At 35.1% G+C, this 26,117-nt stretch overlaps 4 protein-coding genes across 5 annotated transcripts; 2 read left to right on the top strand and 2 right to left on the bottom strand.

The window, feature by feature from the left end:
* The first annotated feature begins 309 nt into the window (after positions 1–309).
* On the top strand, positions 310–2,006 carry LOC130941062 (uncharacterized). 2 transcript variants are annotated; one of them, XM_057869434.1, is made up of 2 exons: positions 310–1,188; positions 1,279–2,006. In XM_057869434.1, the coding sequence occupies exons 1-2, from the start codon at positions 312–314 to the stop codon at positions 1,761–1,763; spliced, it is 1,362 nt and encodes a 453-aa protein (XP_057725417.1). In that variant the 5' UTR covers positions 310–311; the 3' UTR covers positions 1,764–2,006. The 2 variants fall into 2 exon arrangements, with proteins under 2 accessions (XP_057725417.1, XP_057725416.1); XM_057869433.1 differs by having other exon boundaries at positions 310–2,006.
* A 41-nt stretch (positions 2,007–2,047) lies between these two features.
* LOC130941063 (purple acid phosphatase 18-like) lies at positions 2,048–4,816 on the bottom strand. Its single transcript, XM_057869435.1, has 5 exons — positions 4,559–4,816; positions 3,308–3,976; positions 2,885–3,073; positions 2,708–2,796; positions 2,048–2,620 (listed from the first exon to the last, which is right to left on the bottom strand). Exons 1-5 carry the CDS (start codon positions 4,715–4,717, stop codon positions 2,401–2,403), a joined length of 1,326 nt encoding a protein of 441 aa, XP_057725418.1. The 5' UTR covers positions 4,718–4,816; the 3' UTR covers positions 2,048–2,400.
* A 1,471-nt stretch (positions 4,817–6,287) lies between these two features.
* Positions 6,288–20,671, top strand: LOC130941401 (uncharacterized protein At3g06530). Its single transcript, XM_057869885.1, has 39 exons — positions 6,288–6,671; positions 6,793–7,006; positions 7,224–7,319; positions 7,416–7,533; positions 7,616–7,789; positions 8,091–8,261; positions 8,610–8,665; positions 8,760–8,849; positions 8,943–9,091; positions 9,386–9,468; positions 9,559–9,687; positions 9,796–9,870; positions 10,322–10,490; positions 11,239–11,378; positions 11,525–11,614; positions 11,978–12,158; positions 12,382–12,476; positions 12,581–12,733; positions 12,855–13,011; positions 13,253–13,386; positions 13,588–13,669; positions 13,756–13,918; positions 14,164–14,239; positions 14,417–14,590; positions 14,682–14,747; positions 14,837–14,941; positions 15,117–15,206; positions 15,386–15,600; positions 15,721–15,874; positions 15,981–16,163; positions 16,494–16,589; positions 16,688–16,755; positions 16,843–17,188; positions 17,723–17,938; positions 18,221–18,883; positions 18,978–19,381; positions 19,628–19,883; positions 19,980–20,150; positions 20,291–20,671. Exons 1-39 carry the CDS (start codon positions 6,512–6,514, stop codon positions 20,525–20,527), a joined length of 6,399 nt encoding a protein of 2,132 aa, XP_057725868.1. The 5' UTR covers positions 6,288–6,511; the 3' UTR covers positions 20,528–20,671.
* Positions 20,672–21,006: 335 nt separating this feature from the next.
* LOC130941402 (DEAD-box ATP-dependent RNA helicase 32) lies at positions 21,007–25,349 on the bottom strand. The gene is made up of 8 exons (XM_057869886.1): positions 24,843–25,349; positions 24,078–24,353; positions 23,400–23,723; positions 22,920–23,111; positions 22,658–22,813; positions 22,041–22,459; positions 21,726–21,883; positions 21,007–21,584 (listed from the first exon to the last, which is right to left on the bottom strand). Exons 1-8 carry the CDS (start codon positions 25,209–25,211, stop codon positions 21,232–21,234), a joined length of 2,247 nt encoding a protein of 748 aa, XP_057725869.1. The 5' UTR covers positions 25,212–25,349; the 3' UTR covers positions 21,007–21,231.
* Between the last annotated feature and the right edge of the window lie 768 nt (positions 25,350–26,117).

The following is a 26,117-nucleotide window of genomic DNA, read 5'->3' as shown; positions in this document are numbered from 1 at the left end:
AGATTTTGCCACATAGCACATCTTTAAAACAACATCTTTACCATATATTTCACCTTATTTGAAAGGTTTTATTTCATTCTTTTTTTTAGAAGAAAAAGTTTTAATGGATTGTTGTTGGGATTTAAAATCTACATTTACTTGAACAAACAAGTAAGCAAATCAATTGAGTATTGACTGAGCCAAGTTAATCACAATAAAAAATAAGTATAATCATAAATAAATTTCAAAAATAAGATTGTTTAACACACAAATTATTTATACGAATTTATACGAATTTACAAATTATATGTCCCCAAAACTAAGGATAGATGATGAGCACACAAACCATGAAACCATTAACCAAAATCCTACAACAAAAAACGATGCCTTTTCAAGGAACCCGGATCCAACCCAAAACCCGCTTCACCTTCCTCTTCAACCCTCCTCCTCCTTGTTCTTCTTCTTCTTCTTTGCACTCACGTAAGCTCTTTCATCGAACCCTTATCATGTCTTCGACTATGACGCAGTCCAACAAATCAAAAAGACCAATTTGCCCCTCTTGCTCCAAACCCGCTCGAACCTGCCTTTGCTCTCGGATCCGGGTCTCTGGAATCGAGAATTCCGTGAAAGTAACCATCTTGCACCACGCATTGGAGAGCAAGCACCCTCTTAATTCCACTAGAATCGCCAAGCTGGGACTCAAGAACCTCACTGTTGCAACTGTTTCAGACGTTAATTTCGGTGCCCGGTTTGTGATTCGGTTAATTGACCCGAATTATTGCAAATCGGGTTTTTCGGTTCGCAATGTGAGAAGAAATGGGTTGCTTTGTCGTCAGTTTGAAGAAGCTGGAGGGACCCGGAAGCTGTTTTGTGAGAAAGATTGTAACTTGGTTGATTCTAGTGGTGGAAAGTGTGGTTTGGAAAATGGTGTTTGTGATGATGATGATGATGATGATTGTGCAAGGGTGAATGGTGAAGTTGGGGAAATTTTGGTTCATTCGGATTCTGATCCAAATTGTGGTGTTTATGGAGAAACCCAGAAGTTGTTTGCTGAGAAAGATTTTAACTTGGTTGATAGTGCTAGAAAATTTGGGCTGCAAAATTATGGTGCATTGGTGAATGGTGAAGTTGAGAAAAGTTCCAATATTCCAAGTTTTGATACTAATTGTGCTGGAAGGCCTGCTATTACTTTTAATATTGGCAAATATGGTAAAGTTAGTTCTCTATCTCATATTTGGATGTCAGATTCTCAATCCAGCTGGTTGTCAAGTTTTGACTATGTTTTGGATCATGATGAAGCTTGTGAAGCACTCTCAAAAGGGTTTTTGGTGAAGAAGTTTCAAAGCAGGAAATTGGATAATAGGGGCATTGATTTGGAAGAATTTGAGGAATTTGAGATTGAGGTTCCACCAGGATCAGCATTACTATTTCCTTCTGATAAGGCTGTTACTATTGGTGAGCTTGATGCTATTGGTTTTGAGGTGAAGAACTTGATTGTTTTGGATGGAACATGGTCTAAGGCAAAGAGAGTGTATAGTGAAAACCCTTGGTTGAATATCTTGCCTCATTTGAAGCTAGAAGTGAATGAGATGAGCTTGTATAGTGATGTAAGGCACCAACCTAAAGCTGGTTATTTGTCCACCATTGAGAGCATTGTGCATGCATTGAAGGCATTTGGGGAGGAGAATCATGAGGATTTGGATAGACTCTTGGACACTTTTGAGGCTATGGTTGGAGACCAAAGGCGTTGTAAAGACGAGAGATTGAGCAAAACTCTTCCCTAGTTGATGAGGCCTTTTCTTCATTTGACAGAACAAGAAACTGTTTAACCCAAAATAGAAACTATCTTCAATGAATTAAGAATCATTAAACCTATGAGTTTTTAGCTCTTGTATCCCAAGTAGTGATAGAACTATTCATTTTTGTGTGACTTCTACTTTTTGTGACTCAAATTACTAACAGAGTTACACAAACATTTCACCTGTATTTTTTAGCTGCAAGAAACATGGAAATTCTACTAGATTATAATATGCATGGATAAAATTATGCTCCATTTGCTATACAATGATAGACCAATCATGCCATGCTTTAGACACAAATCAGTACAAAAACTCACATTTGCATTGGTTATATAGGCAGTTCTTAAACTTCTTATGTACACAAATCAAGCTAACAAGTTCTCACAATACAAGTAACACCATCCAAGAGAACATCATCATTACACTAAAAGTTGATGACTTAATTATATTTCTCTGTCTTTTGAGCACTCAAATATACAACTATACAATCAAAACCAGTTTCAATATGCTAAATGCTTCAGTATCATCAATCTATATTCTATATAGTCCTTTCAAGCTGCTAGTCATATATACTATTGCTAATCCACCAAGTTAAGGGATGGCACCGGCGGATCTGAGGCTTTTATGGTGTCATAAGCATACTCCGGAGTTCATGGCTCTTGTCATCAACACATCTCGAGCTAACCAAAGAGGTTATCCAGAAATCATCAGCTTTTACTGACTCATCATCATCATTCCTGTGCCAACTCCAGTAAGCATGAGTTGAGTTAACCATTGTCAGCTCGCCATGTCCGAAACTAGCTTCGCGAAATTCCGACCATTTTGGTTGTGGATTTATATACCTGTCAAAGTACAATTATATAAGGATACATCCAACAACAATAATGAAAAAAAAAAAAGGTTTCTAAAGAAGTTTCTGGCATACTAACCTATGAGCTAAGCCTTCTCTATTTCCTCCATCACCAACAGTTATATGCACAGCACCACAAGGATCCGGTCTTCCGTCGTACACGCGCTTCTGTCAGTCAGACAAAACAATACTTAAGACCGCGACGCCATAGATAATGATTAAAAAGAAAATAAAAGACTAAAGCATGCAAGCATACCGAGCGTTCATAAGCATGAACATGCCCAGCAATAACTAAATCAACACTAGCAGCATAAAGCAATGACTCCATAGCTGCCTTCATATCATCTCCTTCACCTTGATGAGCCTTGTTACTATTATACCATGGTACATGAAACAACACAACCAGCCAAGGTGTCCGTTTCCTATCCACCTTTGATAGATCTGCCTGTAAGCGAAGATAAGATCGAAAACGATAAGGGGGTTAAATGAGTTTTTAGTCTTTGCTAAATCGAGTCAAATTTCACTAATTTTACAGATACCAAACTCTTATTTAAGTGAGTGATAACTATCAATGTATCCAATCAATGGTGGAATAAGATTTCTCTTCCATAATTATAATCTAAGATGGCATTTACTACTTATAAAAGTATATCCTTGATCAATTGGGAAACAAACAAACCTTTAACCATCTGTATTGTTCTGACCACTCATCATAATCTGCATAGGAGCCAAGCATAACAATATGAACACCTGCAACTTCAAAAGAATAGTAGAGATTTGATGTTGATCCACTCTCTTCAAATGGCATCTTCCATCTGGAATTATAGGACACAAAACCATCCTTCAACAATGGTATATTCTCCTCTTCATGGTTCCCCTCAGTTACCATCCATGGCCTTGAACTAGCAAGTGGCTCCACTAGCTTCCCAAAGGAGTCCCATAGATGCTGCATATAATCGGCATAGGAAAGGTCTCCCGGAAGCAGGTACACGTGGTGTTTACACTGATCTACATGATCTAATGTTGATTCGGTCCAGCCAGTCTGCCCCAAATCCCCGGCAACGGCAAATGTAATTGGGAATTGAGCTGGAGGAGTCTTAAGCTTGAACTCTGGACCTTGTCCGCCACATCGATAATAGTACACAGTGTTGTACTCCAAAGGACCAATCACAGTATGGTGTATCTTTCCTGAGCTATATAGCATATAACTATAAGAAGTGAAATCTCCTTGGGCTACTAAATCATATTTGCCAGGTGATTTTCCATATTCTACATAAGAAGGTGAGTTTTTATCATCAGTTATCCATGAAACTCTCATGTGCTTCTCTCCTGCTAAAGAAATGTGCACCTGGAATAGAAATTTCAACATCTTAGAATCTGAAAAACTTAATAAGCAGCATAAGTGAGCATGCATGAAGAGATTGATGTGAGTGCTTCTACAAAGAAGGAAGTCATTGTTCATGAAAACATGATCATAAAGAGACAAAAAAAAAATATGTTGAAAAATACAATGGTCATAAAGCAGGAAGCACAATCTGGAAGATTAAGAATCATTCTATTTTGTAGAATTCCTTCCTTTTTTATAAAAAAAAAAATTGTATATAACATGAAGGACTATCAAGTCTCAACTTTACCCTCTTTCAGCTATTTATTTATTTATTTATTTTGAATATATATTATATTATCAATCCAGAATCAGAAAATGATAAAATTTTTAATCCATGGTCAGAAACTATAGGAAGTTATCAGTATTACAGACAATTGTTCGATATTACCAATAAGTCAAGTGTGATGTTTACTCAACCAAGATTCAAAACTTATTCAGAAACAGAGAAACAAATCAAATACTATAGGAGTGATAATAAAACCAAATATTAATAAAAGAGATTAATAATAAAATATGAAGAGGATGAAAAAAAATGATTTTGACCTGTTGGGGTTGAGAATTGGTTTTTGAATCCCATGGCCATCTGAAGCCTCCTCCTAAGTCCAAGTTTTTCCGAGGAAGAGGCCTAACATATGCTTCTGGTGTGGCAGTTGAAGAGAGTAACACAGCAACCACCAACCTTAGGAGTTTGAGGAGTTCCATGTTTTGATATGTGAATGAATCTATGGTGGAAAAAGGAAAAGGAAGGACAAGAATCTACAGTGTTGTACTTTGTGTTCAACCGTTGACAAAAATCTTGTATGCATCATAAGATATAAGAATCCATTTCACCGAATGATATCACCTAATTTGTCCTTTCTCTTTCAATGTAATGTGTCTTATCTTAAATGAGAAGTTTGTATTTCTTGTTTCTGAAAACTAAATTCAGTGTATTCAGATTTTTCAGTGTAACTGTGACTATTAATTTATCTTTTTATAGATTAAATATATAATAATAAATATAAAATTAGTTAAGATAATAAATATTTAATATTTTAATAAAAAGGATTTTATTCTTCAAAATAACAAGAAAATATATATTAATAAAAGACATTTAAAAAAATTGTGCACTAAATTCTTCCAATATTCCTAGATAGATTTTTGTATTTATGTTTAATTAAAAAATAAAATAACTTGTTTCTAGACATGGTTTGGTTTAAGTTAGGGGTATTCATGGATCGGTGAAATCGGATTTGTTCTTATACAGACTCAACCCTAAATATATATCGGATCTACTTTTTAGATTCTAATCCAATTCCAGACTCAATGGAATCTAAATATTTTCGGGCCACAATTATATTGTGTCCAAACCGAATTTTTAAAGTTTTAACAATAATTTATAACGATAAACGTATAATTAATATAAAATATTTAAATTAATTTAAAACATATATATATATTTTTTTTAATTTTCTTTGGGTGTACATGGGTCGGATAAAGTCGGGTTCGCCTTGACCCGAATCTGACGCGGAATAATGACTGGACCTATTTTTGAGACTCTTATCGACCTTAAACCTGATGAAATCACACCAAATTAGTCACAAAAATATTTGGAGTCGGACTGGATTTTCAGATCGGATCGGGTCATGTGCACCTCTTGTTTAAGCAATGGATTTAGTTGGTTTCGAATAAGAAGTTTGCTTATTAAAATGGGTATTAATTTTTTATGTTAATAAAACAATCAATAAACTAAAATTAATTCTCTATATATTATAAAATCAAAATTAATTCTAATATACTTTTTCATCTTTCACAATTTTATAATTACCGAACAAACAAGCTTTATTTATATTATATAAGCTTTAAAAGAAAAAGAAATTCTAATTCCATATATATATATATATATATATATATTAGTATAAATTATTATAAATTTATTTATCATTTTACTAAAAATTATTAATTAAATAAATTTTCAAATAATGAATATAAAACGTCAAACATTTTTACTTATGTGCAAATGTGCAATATATTATTAGTAATTAACTAATTTTAGAAAACATTTTATATAGGATTTGGATTTTCTAAAGTTTGAATTTTATTTTAAAGAGTAAAGTGTGATCTTTTATTATTTATTTTATAAGTGAGACAAAAAATAAATATGAGAAAAAAACCAAGATCACACTTTACCGTCTAAAGTACAAATTTAAAATTCAGAAGATCCAAATTCTTTTATATATATGCAACAAATTGCATGTGAAAACGACGACGTTTTACATAACAATTTGGCGGTAACAAACCTAATGTCCAAAACTAGCTTCAGCTCCATCAAGTAGCTGCTACACTCAAAATCAAAAACCCTAAACCCTCTCTGTGTGTGCGGCTAAGTGTGCATCGCACTTCATCTCCCTTCTCTTTTTTTACCTTCCTCTGGAGAGAGGCGCACACAATCAAAAATCGAAGTAATAAGAACCCTACATCTTCTGTACACCCTAAAAAGTTAGTTACTGCAAAAAAATGGCTACTTCCATAGCATCTCAGCTCGAAGCTATCAAGTCCTTCGCCCGACCCGACATCGACCCCCTCAAGCGGCCATTCACTCGCCCTTCCATCCTGTTCGATCCCAAAGAAGCCGCTGACATCGACATCGACACCATCTTCAACATCGCCCTTCAAGGTTCCCCAAAAATTTAAACTCACCCGAAATGCAATTTCGAATAAAGTTTATTTATTTATTTTTTGTTTGCATTCAATTTGAACATTGAAATTTTGGGCATTTGTGATTGTCACTGTTTCAGGTTTAGAGGTACTTATAGGCAATGATGAAAAGTTTGGGCACTATAAGAACGATTTGTTTAGCTACCGGAGTAAAGAGTTGGATAGGGAGTTGATGAGCGTAGAACAGAACAATCAGCTTAATGTTACCATTGCTTCGTACTTAAGGCTTCTCTCTGGATATTTTCTCATTCCCTCTGCTCTTAAAACGCTCGAGTATTTGGTTCGGAGACACAAGTAAGTGACTTGTTTTTACTTTTTATCAAACTCTTGCTCTAACTCGTAGACTCTTTACAAGTTTGTAAAATCAACTTGACAATTTTACGAGTGGAGCTTTATCATTCTGGTTTACCTTAGCTCCATGAGCTTGGTGAACTCTCTAGTTTGATTGCATTGGTGTGGGGAATGTGATGGGTTGTCTATTTTATTATGTTGCTTATCGAGTGTTTTACAGGGTTCATGTGTACAATGTTGAGGAGTTGGTTCTATGTGCTTTGCCCTATCATGACACGCATGCATTTGTTCGAATAGTACAGATACTTGATACAAGGTTAGTGTGATATGATTGTTTGTTGTTTTGTTTGGTTATGATGTAAATTGCTTATTGGAATGGTTTCTGATGTTTGTCTTTAATTTTTTGGTAAAGGAATACTAAATGGGGGTTTCTTGAGGGGGTGAGAGTCTCTGGTGCACCGCCACCTAGAACGGTCTTGGTGCAGCAGTGCATCCGTGATAAAGGTGTATTGGAAGTTCTATGCAACTATGTGAGTGCTCAATTCATTTTTGTTTTTGTATTTGATTGTTGTCTAATGGAATTGAATAGTTAGATAAGAGTTTCAATTGCAGGCAGCTCCAACAAAGAAGTTTCAACCTTCAAGACATGTAGTAGGCTTATGTACTGCTGTTTGCATTGAAGTTCTGGGTAGTCTTGTGACGGTTAATGATGATATTGTCAAGAGAATACTTCCTTTTGTAGTTTCCGGTCTTAGTCCTGGTGTTAAGGGAGTTTCAGATCACAAGGTTAGACTCATTGAAATTTGTTTTAGCACATGAAAACTTATTGGGATGAGCACATGGTAATATTTTTGTGATTACCTTTTGGTTTATATGCAATGTATTGCCCTTAAAATGTTTGACTGTCTGAAACGAACTTGAAGTTGCCCTACAATGTCCAGTAATGAAATATATTAATTAGTGATAGTATTTCTCTCCCATTCGGATAGAACATGAGTGATGGTAAACTAATGTTGTCTTGTAGTACAAGTTATGTTCCTTGTTGCGTTATTATACATTGTTTCATGCAAATTGTGCTTATATGCAGGCTGGTTCTCTGATGATCATTGGTTTGCTTGGAAATAAAGCTGTGTTAGCTCCCAAACTTACTAATAGTTTGATACGTTCAATTGCTGAGGTTGCTCATGAGGAGGCAAAAGAGTTGACTGATCTTCATTGGTTTCGATTATCTCTTATTGCCTTAATCAATCTTGTTCAGGTACCACGCATTTTCCCCTGTGCATAAGTTGCATTCCAATCCCTTTGAATACCAGATATGTTTATTATGTCTTACCAGTTACTTATACCTTTTGTATCTTTTTGAGGATCACTTGTCCTCTTTTGTATCTTCTCTTCCATTCTGTTTTTTTTTTTTTTTTTTTTTTTTTTTTTTTTTTTACTTTATTTAAAAATAAGTGTTAAGTTACATGAATTGGTTTATTGATGCAATTTTCTTTTTGCTCTTCTGTATGTATTTTTGAATTTGGTTTGAAACATAGAAGAATTTTGTCATTATGATTTCTTAGTATACATTCTATTCTGATATGTTCTATTGGATTTTTTTTAGTCACAACATGTTGAAATTTTCCCTGTGAAGGCCTTGGATATATTGAAAGAAATAAGGTAGTTTTCCAAAAGCTACTCTGCTTATCCGTAATTTCTGTGCTTTGGCTGTTGATTTGTAATATTTATGATTTATAATTCTTTTTATATATAGGGACTTGGCAGGGATCTTATTCGAATTGTCTAGGGAATTCAATATTGAAAAGTTTCTTTTTGTGCTTTTGGGCTCCCTGATAGACTCCAGGTGAAAATTTTGTGATTTCCTTTATGAAGAGTATCCTATAACTCATAGTTTTTGCTCCTTTGTGATTTTGTACTGATTGTAACACATTTGCAGTTCTTCTGATGAACACTGTCAGCTGGCATTGCTATCATTGATAGAAAAGGTTCCCATAAATGGTTTTATTAATCAAGTGGTTACCAAGATCCTATCCACTTGTCTGAGATTGTCACAGAAAGTCAGTGACTCAACATCTTCTATGTCAGGTATATATTATTTAGAATCTTAAAATTTTGTTCACAGTGATATTATTGTTCTTCACACATTTATCGGATCTATATTCCCTAAGGCTTGTCAAATCAGATTGGACATTGAAGTATTGAACTCTCCTGTTATGTACGTTTAAATGTGTATAGTTGATTATTGTTGTTAGGTTGTGCCCCTCAATAGATTTTTGCTGCTTCTCAGCCAAACTTCTTGTTCTCAATAGAATATGCAACTATTATTTGATGCCTAACTGATTTTTCTTCTCAAACCTTGGTTTGTTGGATGTCAATCAGCTGGTTGGGCAAAAAAGATTCTGACTGTTCTTAATACGAAGTATCCTTCTGAACTGCGCAAAGCAGTTAATCATTTCCTTCAGGCAAGTTCCTGTTTATCTTAGTATGCATGTATCTATCTATGCCTTTGTGAGGAAGTTTCAAATGGTTTGAACTTTGAACTTGTTCAATAGGATAACAAAGGACGTTCTAAGAAAGACCACTCGGCATATAAGATTTTGTGTAAGATGCTGGATGGGAATTTGAGTTCACCAGTTGATATCTCAGATTCAAAAATTTGGTTCGCCTTGCATCATCCAAAGGTATTTCCTGAATTCTAGTTTCCCTCGGTCTTAGTTGCGTGAATCTGATTTGATAGTCTTCAAATTTCTCAGTATGTAAAGGTTCACTTTTCTTATTGTGTTGTATAGGCTGATGTTCGGCGGTCCACCCTGCTTGATTTAAATTCATATGGAATTCTGAAAACCAAGGTCGTTGTTTCTGAGGTATTCCCTCTGTTAAACTCCTCCAATATCAAGTCTGCATCTTTCTCATTTTTTATTTATTATATGTTTCTGTTTCATCAATATGTTGAAGAGTATCCTTGATCAGTCTCTCCTTTTGGTTGAAACAATTTGAATATTGTTGCTTGTTATGTTTTTTGTTTCGTTATTGTGTAAACTCTTTAGAACTTTCTGAAGTCATTGGGGTTTGCTTTGAAGTGTTTCTTTCATCCATTAGTGAGATTTAATTTATATGGACATTGATGTTGTGTTGTATGTAATTGGTGGGGCTTAATTGATCTAATTTAACAGTGCACATCATTCTGTGTGTCTGTCATGGTAGAAATCCCTTCTTTTATGAATGATTCGCTAAAGTAAATGATTTTGATACTGTACTTTAAATCTTGAAGGCTTATATCCGTTTTCCACTCCCTATTTCTGTCCTGTTGAACAGAGTCTTGTAGACATTGAAGATGCCATATTGAGACAGTTTGATGATAAAGATCTGACAGTTGTTCTAGCAGCTTTATCAGTTGATGGCTTGGAAAATGTAATAGGTTCTTCTAAGCTATTTGATGCACTGCAGAATGTGCTGAGGAGATGTAGTAGCCAGCTGCTGTCAGGTAATGTATGGCATATTTGACACAACTTAGTAAAATATAGTATTTAGATTTACTTTATCTGATATACTAACTGCTATAAACTTGTTCGTTGTGATTATATATGAGACAGTAATTGGTTCTATATATACACATTTAGAACACGATAGATGACGAACATACATATTTTCATCCAATCAGATGTTTGGCAAAATAATCTGTTTCTGAATTTATTCTTGTCAGTGATGTCTGTTAAATGGCGGAGTCGTTTAGAGATTTAAATGAGAAAATCTAAGTCTACATGCTTTGGCGATTGGTAATTGCTTTTTTCTCAAAATAATGCAACCAATTTTTGCTTTAGATAAAACTTTTAATCTATACATATTCATAGTTAAACCCTTCTTGGATTGTATACTTAATTATCATACAAAAACAATGACTTAATCAAAATTGAAATTGAAGAGAGATAATTTATTAAGGGGAGCAGATTCAACTCAGCCAAACATTTATTGAGTTTAAGGCGTGTATACTAATTCTGGAAAATTGTACCCAGGTAGTTGTTTCATGTTAAGTATATTCTATTTCACCTTTGGATAGGGATAAATTTAGCTTCCTCCGTATGTTTGTGTTTTGGATTTATTTAAATAAATGCTCTTTGCTTGGGGCCTTTTTCATTGAGAACTTGTTCAGGGAGAATACATGGCAGGTAATAAATAATTGTGTAACTGGAATAAATTGTGACGTCTGTTGCCTTGTTCTCTATTTTCTGTAGGTTCAATTGATAATGTTCGTCTAACAAATGAAGTTGCTGTCTCTTGTCTAAATAATGCTATATCATACTTTCATGATCATACTGATTACTTGAAGAGACTTGCTGGCATGATCTTCCCATTACTCCTTGTACTACCACAGGTTGCTTTGCACCTCTTCCCTGACTTTGGATTTAGTATTTATCTTTTTTGTTTATCGACTTTATTCTGACATGGTGTCTTTTTACCTCAGCATTTAAATTCTCTTTTCTGATTAGCATTACATAACCACCTTTCTTCCACTTACAGACACAAAGCTTGAATTTAAAGGCTCTGGGATCACTCAACAAAGTAAATTGGCCACTTTATCAGAATATCACTTCCTCTTCTATAGAAGCGGTAAATATCTGTTTAAATTTATTGCCCACTTATAATATGAAGAAACTTCAGTCTGTTGTTTAACAAGGCAAGGCTGTCAAACTACAGAGGTTTATCCAAGGTTTACTATACTGAATGCATCATAAGGTTTTACCACCATTGGGAAAAGCAAAAATTGCGAAGTAAAGTGGACATAGCTAATAAGCCTATCCTACCACTTGAATGTATTCAAATTTGAATAGAATACGTGGAATGGGTTGGGGATTACTTATCTTTCGGTTTCATAGTATTTCTGAAATATTAATCCCAGTAACTAGCTAATATTTTTTGCCAAATGAAGATCCATCACCTTTCTGATTCTTTAAGGATAAAATACAATTGCAGGCATCAATAACTGGGCGTTTATCTTCAATTAACTTGAAGACGATCAACAATTTGGCTGATAATTTCATGTCCCACCCTGAAGATCATATTGCTTGGTTTGTTGACAGCTGCAGTGATTTGGAACTGTCAAAAACACTCTTCTTTTTTGTGCTATTGCAGTCTTTTTTGACAAAACTAAAAGGTTTGTCTCTGTCTTTTGTTAATTTCTTTTTTTCTGTGATACAGTTCTTCTATATATTACTTTTTTCACGACTGAAGCATGACCCAATACTTGAGAACTTTTTATTTGGAGAATATCATCCCCACACACTATTTGCACTTCCCTTTTTTATATTATAGTTCTTTGTCGGGATTTGTTAAAGCAGATTAAGCAATACTGATTGTGGGCTTCTTTTTGCTCAAAGGTGATGACTGTTCTACACTTTTCGATATTGTATTTCCTGTGCTAAAGGCTGAATGGGAATCCTTAGTGACTGCTGGTGATGTTCGTTTGGAAGAGGTACAAGGATTTGATAGTATATGAGTGCTTTTATGTTTGTTAATGTTTTATTGAGGAGAAACTTATATTCCACTTTCTCTTTTATCTTCGGTTTCATTGTACAGTTCAATTCTGAAGTGTTAGACTGGGATTGCAGTGCATTCTTTGATCACTTTTTGGTTACCCATCTGAAACCTCTAAATGGCAAAATTATAGTTTGCTTGTTTTGGAGGCTGCTAAAAGCACTAATATCTGCAATGCCTTCAGATCTGCCATTGGTGAGTAATTCCTTCAGTATTTGAGTATTGTAATCCTGTAAGATTGTTACAAAAATCTGCTTGGCTTCGTATAATTTGTCGGTTATCACTGTTGGTTGGATTAACATTCTACCAATTGCAGGATGATAACAATAAGTGGGTCTGTAGGATAAAGGACCTGTTTGTCTTTTTCGCTGCCTCGCAATACAAGCATGCTTTCCATGAACACCTCCATTACTTAGCAGCACAGTGTAGTATATCACCTGCATGCCTCCTATCGAAGTTTTTCACCGAGGAAGGTACTTTTCACTTGAATCCCTATTCTTTTATTTGCTCCATATGTCAATATTTGATTCCTTTTCACATATTGTATATCAAATAAATTCACTTGTAACTGACTTCCAAACCTTTTTCTTTTCCTATTATTATTTTCTAATGACTATATTAACATCTCTTTACCATTCACATGCTTCCAATTCCTATAAGCTCAAGTTTAAATTTGCTTGACCTTGACTTTCTGTTGGGTCTTGCATTCTGCAGGTGTTCCTGCTGCAGTGCAGGTTGAAAGTCTTCAGTGTTACGCATTTCTTTGTAATCTATCGCAAGAGAGATGGCAAGTTGAACTTTTAGCTGAATTTCCGTCTATTCTTGTTCCATTGGCTGGTGACAATCAGGCATGTTCTTTTGCTTAACCCCCCTTGACCTGGTGTATATATTTTTCATACTTAATTTTCATATAGCAAATTTTTGAATATTAACAAATGATATTGCTCACGGAGCGGATACTGCTTTTCATTGTGTATGTTCTGTTTTCTTGACTTCAAGGAAATGCCGTTGGGTCAAACATTTTTTGTATCTTTTGAATTTCTTTTCAGGCTATAAGGGTTGCTGCCATGAACTGTATTGATGGGCTATATGCATTGTGGGGTCGAATTGCACGTTCTGGCAAGAAAAATGGTACTTAACTATCAGAATAATTGGACTTGGCCATTACTTCCTAATTAATATTACCTTGATATTAAGATTTTCTAAACTGGTAACAGGAAGCAATGCAACGTCGATCCATTTTCTAGGTGAACTTTTATCGTTGATGGATCAGCAAAAAGCACTTATATTATCTGACAAGAAATTCCTTCCTTCATTGTTTGCATCCATGCTGAGTTCAACTTTTCAAAACATCTTAGTACCTCAGAATATAGGAAACAGGTATCTTCATTTCTCAAATTCAATGGCACTGTTTTCATCTCCACAGAACTGCATAATATATTTGTTCACGTGCATCTTGTAGCTTTCTCCTTATTAATCTGATTTTCTGTTCCTCATTTTTGATAGTTTTTTCACTATGTCTGGAGTGGGGTTCATTATCTTTATTGAAAATTTAAGAATATTAGTTTCAATTGTCCTTATTGAACCCTTCTTATTCTACTTTGTTCCCACAAACATCTTTTCAGGTTTGATCAGTCCACAAAAGAAAATATTCTTGGCGTGATTTTGGGTTCTTCTATGAAATTCTCTAATTATGGAAAGGTTTGTTATCTTCACCCTAGATTTCTTCTATTTTGCTTTCCTAATACTTTAGATGCAAAATGGTGATAAAAATTCGTTTTTGAATGGTCAGTTTCATATTTACTCTATTTTTAATATATATATCCAAAGCTATGATGGAGATATTAACTTACTTTTGGACATTGTTACCCCTGGCAGCTAATGATTTTATCCTTGCTCAAAGGAATCGGGAATCTAATTGTGCAATTTGAAGGAGTGATGTCATTATTGTCCTCTCTTATTATGAGGCGGAGGCAATATTCTAATGAGCTCGGGAAGTGTTGCCCGAAAGTCTCAAATACTGAAATTCAACTAATCTGCCTTCTGCTGGAGGTATGCCTATTATGCTGTGCTTGATTTAGTTGATAGAACCTTCGGTCTCATGTTTGGTGTGAACCTTCTTTCGGTTTTTTTTTTTTTTTAGAGCTTTGTTATGTCATCACCTTCTGGTGGGAATGATCACCAGGATCTCTTACTGAAGGCTTTGCAGGTCAGCTACTAGGTCATGCTTCTCTTATGCCATATCATCATTCTATTTAAATTAACTGACTTACTGCAATGGGCCATTTCCTTTTTCAGTTGGATGCTGTGTCATCAGATGATCCTGCCTATGTAAAGCCTTGTATCACTGTTTTGGACAAACTTAACAATCAATTCTACACAGGGTTGAAGAATGAAGTGAAGGTCCTAATAACAATATACATGATTCTTAACAGTTTTTGTCATTCATGATAACTAGATCTGTTTATTCTCTTAACATGGTGTACTAGAAAGATTATTTTGTGTATTTTAAATAGGAACATTGTCACCTACCTAATACTTACTTTATAGCCTGAAAATACCTTTTTTGGTCCATCAGGAGCATTTATTTTGTGAGCTTGTGCTTTTGTGTCATAATGCTAATGGGGACATACAAAATGCAACCAAAGAGGCCTTGATGCGCATAGATGTAAGTTCCTTGCTGTTGAGTAAATGTTATCTATTTGTTCTTTCAATAATTGTACTTGGTGTGTGGTTGTATAGATTCTGCTCTGTTTATTTTATCATGCTGTGGGTCAAGTTTTTATTCCATAGAAGAAAAGGAAGAAATGAAATTGAAAATCATTGGTGGTTCTCATGGAATTGCAGATTAGTTTCGACACAATTGGCCACATACTTGATCTCATACTTAAGCAGGAAAGTTGGATAATTAGTTCATCACATGAAAAGACCACAAAGAAGCAGAAATTGAAAATACATGAGGAGGAGGTTCTCACTAATGACATCTGTAGAAGAGAAAATCCAGTCTACATCCTTAGTTCTCTTCTTGATGTTTTGCTGTTGAAGAAGGAAATAACAAACAGGTGAATGATTGCTCTAACTAATTAATCGTATAACTGCGCGGAAGAAGATAATATCTTTTATCATGTTAAAAGATAAGACCAAGTATTTTATTGTGCTAAATTCAGTTTTTATTTGTTCAGGCATTTGTTTTTAGGTCCCTTATTTAAGCTCCTTTGCAAGTTATTTTCATCAAGTCCCTCAGAAGCAAATACCATAATATGTCATATTCAACACACACTGTTGATAATCCTGGACGATATAATCATGTCTCTCAAAAGCATGGCTCTGCCAAATGTATGTCCTAATCATGATAGTTTTGATTTACTTAATACCAGTTTTATTGTCTACCTCTTTGCTATTTTGGCTGATTAATAATGTTCAGTTTCACTATCTTCGACAGAAACAAATTACAAAAGAAATTAGCATTAAGCTGTTGATAGAGTGTGCCCGCACATCCGACGATGTAGTCACCCGCAACCATGTATTTTCTGTGCTTTCTGCTATTACCCGAATCTTCCCAGAAGAAGTTTTGGGATATATACTTGATATTCTTGCAGTCATTGGAGAATCAGCTGTGACACAGGTTTGTAAGGATAAGGTTTCTTTTTATTGGGCACCCTATGAGTAGGATAGTTTATTAAATCAGTTTCTTGTCAGCGTTGAATGTTGTTTCCCTACTTGTTTTCAATCATTGTTTTTTGAGGTCACACTTTTTGAGTTGATTTTGAAAGTTTTGAGGAACTGTCCTGCATGCTTAGTTTTATGTTAACACACTGCAACTTTTATACATTGAGTTACAAGTGTTTGAATTCTTCATGATTATTATTGGTGACTTCTAGTTACTTATTTATTATTTTTTTTTTAAAAAAAAACTTTATTAGGGATGTGATCATTTGTGTTTATATACCTGTAGATTGACAGTCACTCGAAGCATGTGTTTGAGGATCTTATATCTGCAATTGTACCTTGTTGGTTGTCTAAGACAGATGATGTGGAGAAATTGCTGAAGGTTGGTTTTGTATGATGTTTTTGTCTTTCATACCTTCTATATTATTGCATTGCAAGTCACTCTTTGCAGATCAACATTCTGATGTGATTTTTCTTCAGATTTTCCTGGCTATCTTGCCTGAAATTGTTGAGCATAGAAGGTTATCTATTGTTTTATATCTGTTAAGGTATTTTTGTTATGCTTGTTATTGCCTTTAAACTTTTTTCACCTTTGGTTTGTGATCCACATCCAATGATGGTTTCCCATTTTGCAGAACCCTAGGTGAGGGTAAAAGCTTGTCCTCATTGCTTACCCTGCTTTTCCATTCATTGGTTTCAAGGAAAGAAGCATGTTTCCTTGACAGTGAGACTCCAGATGCTTTAACATCTTATACGAGGGAGTGGGAATATAAATTTGCAGTGCAAATCTGTGAACAATTCACAAGTAAGACTTGGCTTCCTTCTCTGGTTTTGCTGCTTGAGCAGCAGGAAGGACATAGTAATATTGATCAGGAATGGTTTCTGGAGTTGTTTCTTGCAATGCAATTTACTTTGCAAAAATTGCAAGATCCTGAATTTGTGTTCGCACTGGAATCTGGAGAAAATACAGTTGTCATTCAGGTATAAGTTCACAGATTGGATAAGAGATGCATTGATTTTTGCATGCCTTTTTTAATTTCTCACGTTATTCAAAAAGGTTAGGCAAGTTCTCAACATCACCTTATATCGTAATTCTTCCAAAGAACATCAATTTTTTGCAAAACCAATGACCAACAGCCCAACAATCTGTAACGGTTTGTATTTCAACATATATGTAAGGGCGGGATTGATGATCTCATTTTTTGTGCTACTTCATTGCTACATTAAATGGATGAAATTGTTTGCTTAATATAAATCTAAAAGTTTTGGGATATCTCGGGCTTATGTCAAAGCTAAAGTGAAATTTACCATTGTGAACTTAAGAGAGCATGTATGTGTTTTTTTGTTGCTTTCGTTTCAGATCCTTTTTACTTTGTTGTGTATAATATAACTGGTGTTGTACACGTATATTTGGCAGATTGCCTAATACTTGAGTAGTCTGTGGTTGCTGCCATTTCTTGCTGAAAAAAAAAAATTCGCTTTACGACAGTCATGATACTTTCTTTTATATTGCAGAGGGCATTGAGCGAGCTTTTGGAGCATGTTGTTTTCCTTGTGCAACTTGTAGATGCAAGTAAAAAGCAACTGAATTTACCTGTTGTTATGAGGAAAGAGTTGAAGGAAAGTATGCGTGCTGTTCTGAGAAATATAACCATGGCCATGATGCCTTCATCTTATTTTAACAGCATAATTAACTTGCTCCACCATGCAGATAAAAGTGTGGGGAAAAAGGTATTGTTTTTCATGTGTTTGTGTAAGATAAGAAAGTTCAATCATGATCTTGCATATTACAACTAATTATTTAGTGCCGAAAACTCGCATTATTGTTCATCAAGTTTTCTCATGAGTAGGACATTTCTAAAAGGACATTTATTTCTGAAATATGTCACTCATATACGATTGGTCCTATGGCTACTTTATTTTTATTTATTTTTTTCTGTTTGTTCCTTGACTGTCTTTCATTAACTGGAGAGACCTAGAACTGTTGTTTGATACTGTAGTACTTGCCTGCAGGCTCTCGGGCTGTTAAGTGAGACCATAAGAAATAATAAAAAGGACTTGGTGAAGGTTAAAGACACTAAAGGTTCAAGGTCAACACCAAGTTTCTCTTGGCTTCATATGAATAGAAGTTCTCAAGAATCAATGGATAAGATGTGTTCAGAAATTGTCCGTGTACTTGATGATTCATCAAACAACTCCCTGAAAGTTGCAGCAGTTTCAGCATTAGAAGTTTTGGCTGAAAGCATCCCATCTGATAATTCCATCTTCAATGTATGCCTTGGATCTGTTACGAGATGCATTATGTCTTGCAACTTGACTTTCACTTCTAGTTGCCTTCGGACAACTGCTGCCTTGATCAATGTTCTAGGCCCAAAGGCACTGCCAGAACTTCCTAAAGTTATGGATGGTGTTTTTAAGTCATCACAGCAAGTATTGTCTGATGTGGATAATAAACCCAAAACCAATGAAGCTTCATCAGCCTCGCATGAATCCTATTTGTTTGCTATTTTCTTCGCTCTGGAGGCAGTTATTGACAAGCTTGGCGGGTTTCTAAATCCATATCTTACAAATATCATGGAGCTTCTCGTGCTTAATCCTGAATACGTATCGGGAATAGATGCAAAGATTGAGACTAGAGCTAATGCAGTACGAAAGCTTCTTGCAGTGAAAATTCCTGTAAGGCTTGTTATAATATGAATTATAATACTATGGCAGCTAATGAATATTTCTGAATTTTATTTACTTAATATGCATTTTAATTTTGTTACAGGCTCGACTTGTTCTGCCACCTTTGTTAAAGTTATACCCTGCTGCCGTTGAGGCTGGGGAGAAAAGCTTAACAATTGTGTTTGATATGTTTGCAACCTTGGTTGGCACGATGGACAGATCAACTATTGCGGCATTCCATGTAAAGATTTTTGACCTTTGTTTGGTTGCTCTTGATCTTCGCCGTCAAGGTCCCCCTTCAGTTAAAAACATTGATGTGGTAGAGAAAGGAGTGATGAATGCAATGGTAGCTTTGACCCTAAAACTTACAGAGAGCATGTTCAAGCCTCTCTTCATAAAAAGTATTGAGTGGGCCGAATTTGAGGTGGATGAAACTGCATCTGGAGGAAGCATTGATAGGGCCATATCTTTCTATGGCATGGTAAATAAGCTCACTGAGAACCATCGGTGAGTCATCTTCTCTATGTACCCGGTTGAATTACTTAATAATTATTTTTATATGGTATTCTGACAAATTAGTGTGGTGATAGCATAAATTAAAAATAAGTTCCAACGAGATTTTGTTAATTTATATTTTATATTCACCACCAATAAATACAGCAATATAATTAGTTATTGTGATGTTACTTATGCTTTTGTGAAATATTGAAGGACAACCACCTAAAGCGAACACTGATGTATTCTTTGTTGTAGGTCATTATTTGTTCCTTACTTCAAACACTTGCTTGGTAGCTGTGTTCATCATCTCACTAATGGTGGAGATAGGAAGGTGTCTAATTTCAGTCGGAAGAAAAAGAAGGCGAAGATTCAGGATGATGGGGATGTAGAAGACAGGGATAGTGTGTCCATCAAGGTCTGGCATCTCCGGGCATTGGTCTTATCCTCCTTACACAAGTGTTTCCTTTATGATAATGGGACCTTGAAGTTCCTAGATTCCTCAAATTTTCAGGTTAGTGAATCATACCATTTGAGTATTTGGCCACTTTATTTTCAGAACATTTTTCTTTTTGCGTATTGACCAACTTAAGTGCTATCCTTGATGCAGATGCTGTTGAAACCTATTGTCTTGCAACTTGTTGTAGATCCACCGACTTCTCTGGACGACAACATGAATATACCAAGTGTAAAGGAGGTTGATGAACTATTAGTTAATTGTATAGGTCAAATGGCCGTCACTGCCGGATCCGACCTTCTGTGGAAACCCTTGAACCATGAGGTATGGTTCTTGTTCTTCTATATATACCTATTTTAGAAATATAAGATAAATTTCTCTGACCATCTTTTTCGCATTCATTTCAGTGATAAACATAACATTAAGCTAAATATCTGTTTATATTTTTTTTGGTTCTTGTGCAGGTCTTGATGCAGACGCGGAGCGAAAAACTGAGAGCCAGAATTTTGGGACTCAAAACTGTGAAATATCTTGTGGATAAGTTGAAAGAAGAATATTTGGTATTCTTGGCTGAAACAATCCCATTCCTTGGTGAACTTCTTGAGGATGTGGAGCTTTCAGTTAAGACACTTGCTCAGGAAATTCTGCAGGATATGGAGTCTTTGAGTGGTGAAAGTCTTGCTGAGTATCTCCGCTCTTAATCATCAATATACCAGTTTTGTACACTTAGGAGGATAGCATTATGGCATAGACATGTATGATCCTCGTGTATGCAATTTTGATCACCAGTCCAATGTATATTATATGATTGTGAAAGGAAAAGTAACATTTATTTGTTTGTTTAATCGTCGAAAATGAATTTTTCTCTTCTTGGAATGAAGTCTGAAACATTTGTAATAGTTCACGATATTTGAGATGCAAGTCTAGGTAATAAAGAATATTTATTCTTTTACCCTTTAAAAAATTCATCATCTAGCAAACTTATGGTTCTAAACCCCAGAAAATAATATGTTTAGGATTTTAAGCCCTACCAGAAAATTATTTGGAAGCACACTGAACACTATATAAAGTAGTAAAAAAGAAACATAAGCTTTAAGGTTTTATACATATTCATCTTCGTCCGGGTTTTTAAAACACCTATCATAAATTTATTTGGGATTTAAAGCCCAAAAAGATGAATCAATTTACATTGTCTTATAAAATTTTTATATAAATTCAATGCAATAGATTTGTAAAAATAAACTTTCATAAATACGAACTGGTTGAATTAATTAGCTGTTACAAATAAAAAAGCCGCAAGAACCTATGCTCACAAAAATGCTATTCACAAAGTTCCACAAAACTGCTCTATTTTTCACCCGTTTCTGATATGAAAGAAAATGTGTACTAATGCATATCCTTGTGATTATGATGAGTGCATGGAATTCAATAATTTCAAAGCTAGAGCTTCTTGCTCCTCCAAACTAACAGAACCAGCACCAATGGCTCCCTTCCCTGTGGCTTCATTTCTTTCACCATCATCACTGTCACTGTCAAAATATACTTTACTCTTTTTATTCGGTCTTGCCGTGGCTTTATCTGATTCGGACCCAGAAACATCATCATCTTCATCTCCATCTTTATCCATGTTTCCTTCCTTCCACTTCATCTTCTGTTTGATTCTTTTTTCTCTACGTCGTTGTCGCTCCAGAAGCTTGTCTTCCTTGTCTGCCTTCTTCAAATCCTCGCGCATCTTTCTATAGTATTCAGCTTTTTGTTCTACAAAGGATGCAAATTGAGATAGCAGAATATATTAGATTCAAGAGAGATGTCAAACCAGAAAAGCAATTCATAATTCATACACATACATGAAAAGTGAAACATAGTTCCTATCACTTCTAGGTTAAAGCGGTGACATACCTGGGTCAAGCAGCAATGATTCCTTGCCGCTTTGCGTATCAGCAATCCTGGCTAGAGGAGGAAGTGTGTGACCTTCATCATCAAATACAACCCTAGTCCCCAGTGGCCGATGTACATTGATTTTGAGCTTCTTTTTCTTCAATATACGAGTTGCAGGCCTGCACCAGAATAAACCAATTAAAATTACAGTGGTTTCAGTAAGGACAACAATGGAGAAAGAAACTCCCCAAGACTTGACACAAATAGAACTGCCTAGAAACAACACTATCATGAACTTTTTAAGTACTACCAAAATCATATTAATAGATAACATACATGATTTCTGCATCTTCAGATGCCTTTCCTTCTTCTTTCGGGTTATCAGCTGCCAAAAGAAGATCATTTTCTGTTTCCTCACCCTCAGAATCACTTGAGTCTAGCTCCTTTATGGATATCTTCAATTCATTTTCCTCTTTTTGATGTTGTGGTTCATCTAAAATTGTTTTTGCCAATGCACCCTTAGATTTAATTTTTTGGTTCAGGAAACGGATTTTGGGGGTCATTGGTAAGCCTAATGATGCTGAATATTCATCAATAGGTAGTTTCATAACATCAAATATCTCTTTATCCTTCTGTATATGTATGGATCTCAAATATGTGACAAAGGCCCTTTGAGCCCGATGCTGCAGATCTGGATACTTGACCAGTAAAGATGCCAACAAAGTCGAAACTGGTTGTACTAATTCTTTCTTTGGCTGAAAAAAAAAACAACAAACATGGAAGTATTGTAAGCCTATACTTTTCTTGGTTTAAAAAGAAAAGTATTGTCATTATATAATATAGTGCATATACATATACAGCGCATTAAGAAAATGGCATCTTTCAAGCAAGCATGATGTTCAAACACAAATTGGAAATTATTTCTAACTTCTTATTTATTCGAAGAAGAGTACCTTATTAAAGTGAACAGGAACTTTTGCTGCTTTTAACTTCTCAAACATTTGCATTTCTGAAGGCAACAGAAATAAAACTGACTTTCCAACAGATTTATAACGAGCAGTACGGCCAACTCTGTGTATGTATGATGCTACATTTTCAGGACAATCCACCTGCAGATAAAAGATAAAAGTGAGGCCCTCACCGTAAGGACAAACATTTTTCGCACATAAGTTCAACACCCCTTTAGTGCCGCTCCAAGGCCTGCAAGAGATTTACCTGAACAACCCAGTCAACTGCTTTATTAAAATCAAGGCCTCTTGCTGCCACGTCAGTCGAAAAGAGCACAGAGCGCTTCTCACAAAACTCGGAATAGATTGCCATTCTTCTTTCCTGCTTCATCCTCCCATGTAGACACTTCAACGGAATGCCAGGGTGTAGTTTTTTAAATGCTTCAAACACGAATTTTACCTATGAAAAAGGGATGTAGATGGATGAAATTGTGTTAAAATCAACACATTCACTCAAATTGAAATAAGTTTCGGCTAGTTAGGTGTAAGAATGTAAAGCACATGCAACTAAAATCCTTTAAAAGCTTACTCATTACAGTGACCACAATAATGACATGCCAAGCACTAGCTAAGCAACAATAGACCCAGTAACATTTAAGGTGGCATAACAAAAAAGTAATATGAAATCCTAAAATATAACATTCCCACCAAGAGAAAGAATTGCTTGACTCAAGAGAAGTAGTGATACCTGTTTACAACTTGAAAGAAAAACAAGTATTTTCGACTGAAGGTGAGTCTTTATGAAACTCCACAGCATGTTTAACTTTTGGTCAAGTGCAACCTCCATCACAATTTGCTTCAAAAGTGTAGGAGTGGCAGTCACAGACTCCTCATGCACACTCAGATACTCTGGGTCCTTCAAACTTAGTCTTGCAAGATCTTGAATTGACTTTGTCTGGGTTGCTGAGAAAAGCAAGGTTTGTCTACGCTTTGGTAGTTGTGAAATGATTGCATTTAGTTCCTTCTTGAACCCACTGTCGAGAATACGATCAGCCTCATCTAGTACCAAAACCTGTATCCAAGCCACCTAAGCATTAGCATATATCGATAGATGCTAATGACAGATCAAGTATGTCCCCAAAAAGCTTCAATGTTTTGGAAGATAAAGTCAAAGTCAGTATCTAAGACTTTAAAGAGACATGCTAAAAATTAAACCTTTTTTCGATCATTGTTACTCAATCACTTAGGTAGCTTCTCAAAACAAAGCAGAATCTTCTGAAGCTTAGAGCAGGCATCTTGGCATACCAAATTGTTGCAATTTAATTTAAAACACAAGAAACAGATCTAAAGATAATACAAAAACTTATACTAATTATTAAGTTGGAAGTTTCCACATAGAAGGGGGCAGACAAAAGAATATATTGACCTGCATCTGCGAACATTCAAAATTGGGAGTCTCATCCATGTGTTGCAATAGGCGACCGGGAGTGCAAATCAATATGTTGAGCTCATTGACTCGTTCCTTCTCCATGTCAACATCCTTGCGACCACCAATGAGAAGACCAGCACTGAAATTATGGAACTTGCCAACAGACTTCAACACATCAAACAACTGACCAGCTAGTTCCCTTGTAGGAGATATTATAATACTCCCGACACCATCCTCAGGTCCCCATCTCTCTCTATACAACGTTTCCAACACCTACCATCCATTCACACCAAATTCAACCATCAAAGAAAGCTCCAAAATCCAACAAATAAAAAAATAAAGAAAAAATAACTCTTTACACTGGTATCACCAAAACTCAAGCATCAATAGGAAAACAGATAATTAATTCCTATTAAATTGCCCTTTAACAATATAAAGGAAACCGAAAACTAAACAAAACCAAGAACTTCATCACATACAAAACATGCTACATTTTTAGTTCTGTCTGAACCAGCCCTACTATGATAGCGATGAAGTGCTAGTTTTGTTAGTTATAGCTCAGCTGGCATTCAGTTAAGTTTGTTATGTAATTAGACATGGCTCTAATTAAAAAAAAAAAACAAAAGAGAAGACTTTGCTTAAAGAGAACTAATGTAGCTAAACGTAAGTTATTAATATTGTTTTTATTAAAAATCAATGGGAACCCTAAAATCTTAAATTAATTCCATAAACCTCAGCATTAAGCTGAAGCAGAAAACTCACAGGGATGATGAAAGCAAGAGTTTTTCCGGAACCCGTTTTGGCGGCGCCTAGAATATCGCGGCCACAAAGAGCGTGCGGCAGCGAAGCCCTCTGAATCTCCGTCATCGACACGAACTTCGCCGCTCTCAACCCATCCTTCGTCTTCTTCGAAAGCGGCAACTGCTGGAACCTACCAACACCAGCGTACCGCGAAAACGCGGTGTCGTCTACGCGCCCCACTGGCGCGTTTTTGGGAAGAGGAGGAAGGGACATTGGGTTGGAACCCGACTCTGGTTTCTGGCTCTCGATCCATGATTTTAGAAGCTCAATCTCGCTCTCCTCGGAAATTCGCTGTTGCTTCCGGAAATCTTTTGATTTGGGTCTCCGCATTGTTAACGAAGGTTGAAGCTTGAAGGTTGAAGCTTGAAGCTTGACGATAGAGAGTGAAAAAAAAGGGGTTTTAGGGTTTAAGGTTGAAGTGACGTTGAAGGTTACGTTGTGATTTTGTGACAGTTTTTCCGCTGCAAATGGCGGCGAATTCAGCTTTGATAATTTAGCATTTTTTTTTAAGTATATAATGGGCTAAATTAGTTAATTATGTTGGGTATCTACTAGTGTTAATGGGCTTGACCCAATTTTTTTAGGAGCTTTTTTTATTTCAAAAAAAAATTATTATCTATACACCAAATATTTTTAGTTATTAGTATAAAAATACAGTTATTATTAATTAATTATGTATTTAAATTATTTTTTAATTAATAAAACAAAAAAAATGTGTATTTAGTTAAGAAAATATTAGTATCAAAACTATTTATTATAAAAAGTGTAAATGTAACGATATTGCTTTTCGAATGACATTATCTTTAGATGAATTTTGAATCTATAAAGTTAATAGATTGTTTGTAATAAGCGTATTTATTAGCCATCATAATCTTCTCCGTCAACAAATCCATAAACCAATTGTCCAATAATCAAATCACTTGATTGAATGCGCAAATAAATTTCATCTCTGAGATGCAGATGAAAAAAGGTGAATTATTTTTATGTGAAGTGAAGAATTAAAAATGGTTAGATAATTATTTAGTTAAATTTATCAAATTATTTAATTATTTTTAAATATTAATTTTATATGAAGATAATTATATATGAGTTTTTATCTTAAAAAATGTATAGACTTAAATCTTAAATGAAGCTCGAATATTTAACCGATAACTACTCAAATGATTAGGATCAACATTTTTTTGTAATATTGGACTTAAAATAGGTAAAAATTTAAGTACAGTTAATTTTACATAA

This window comes from Arachis stenosperma, chromosome 7, assembly GCF_014773155.1.
Source record: "Arachis stenosperma cultivar V10309 chromosome 7, arast.V10309.gnm1.PFL2, whole genome shotgun sequence".
Classification (NCBI taxonomy): domain Eukaryota; kingdom Viridiplantae; phylum Streptophyta; class Magnoliopsida; order Fabales; family Fabaceae; genus Arachis; species Arachis stenosperma.
This window is presented reverse-complemented; position numbering and strand designations above follow the sequence as displayed.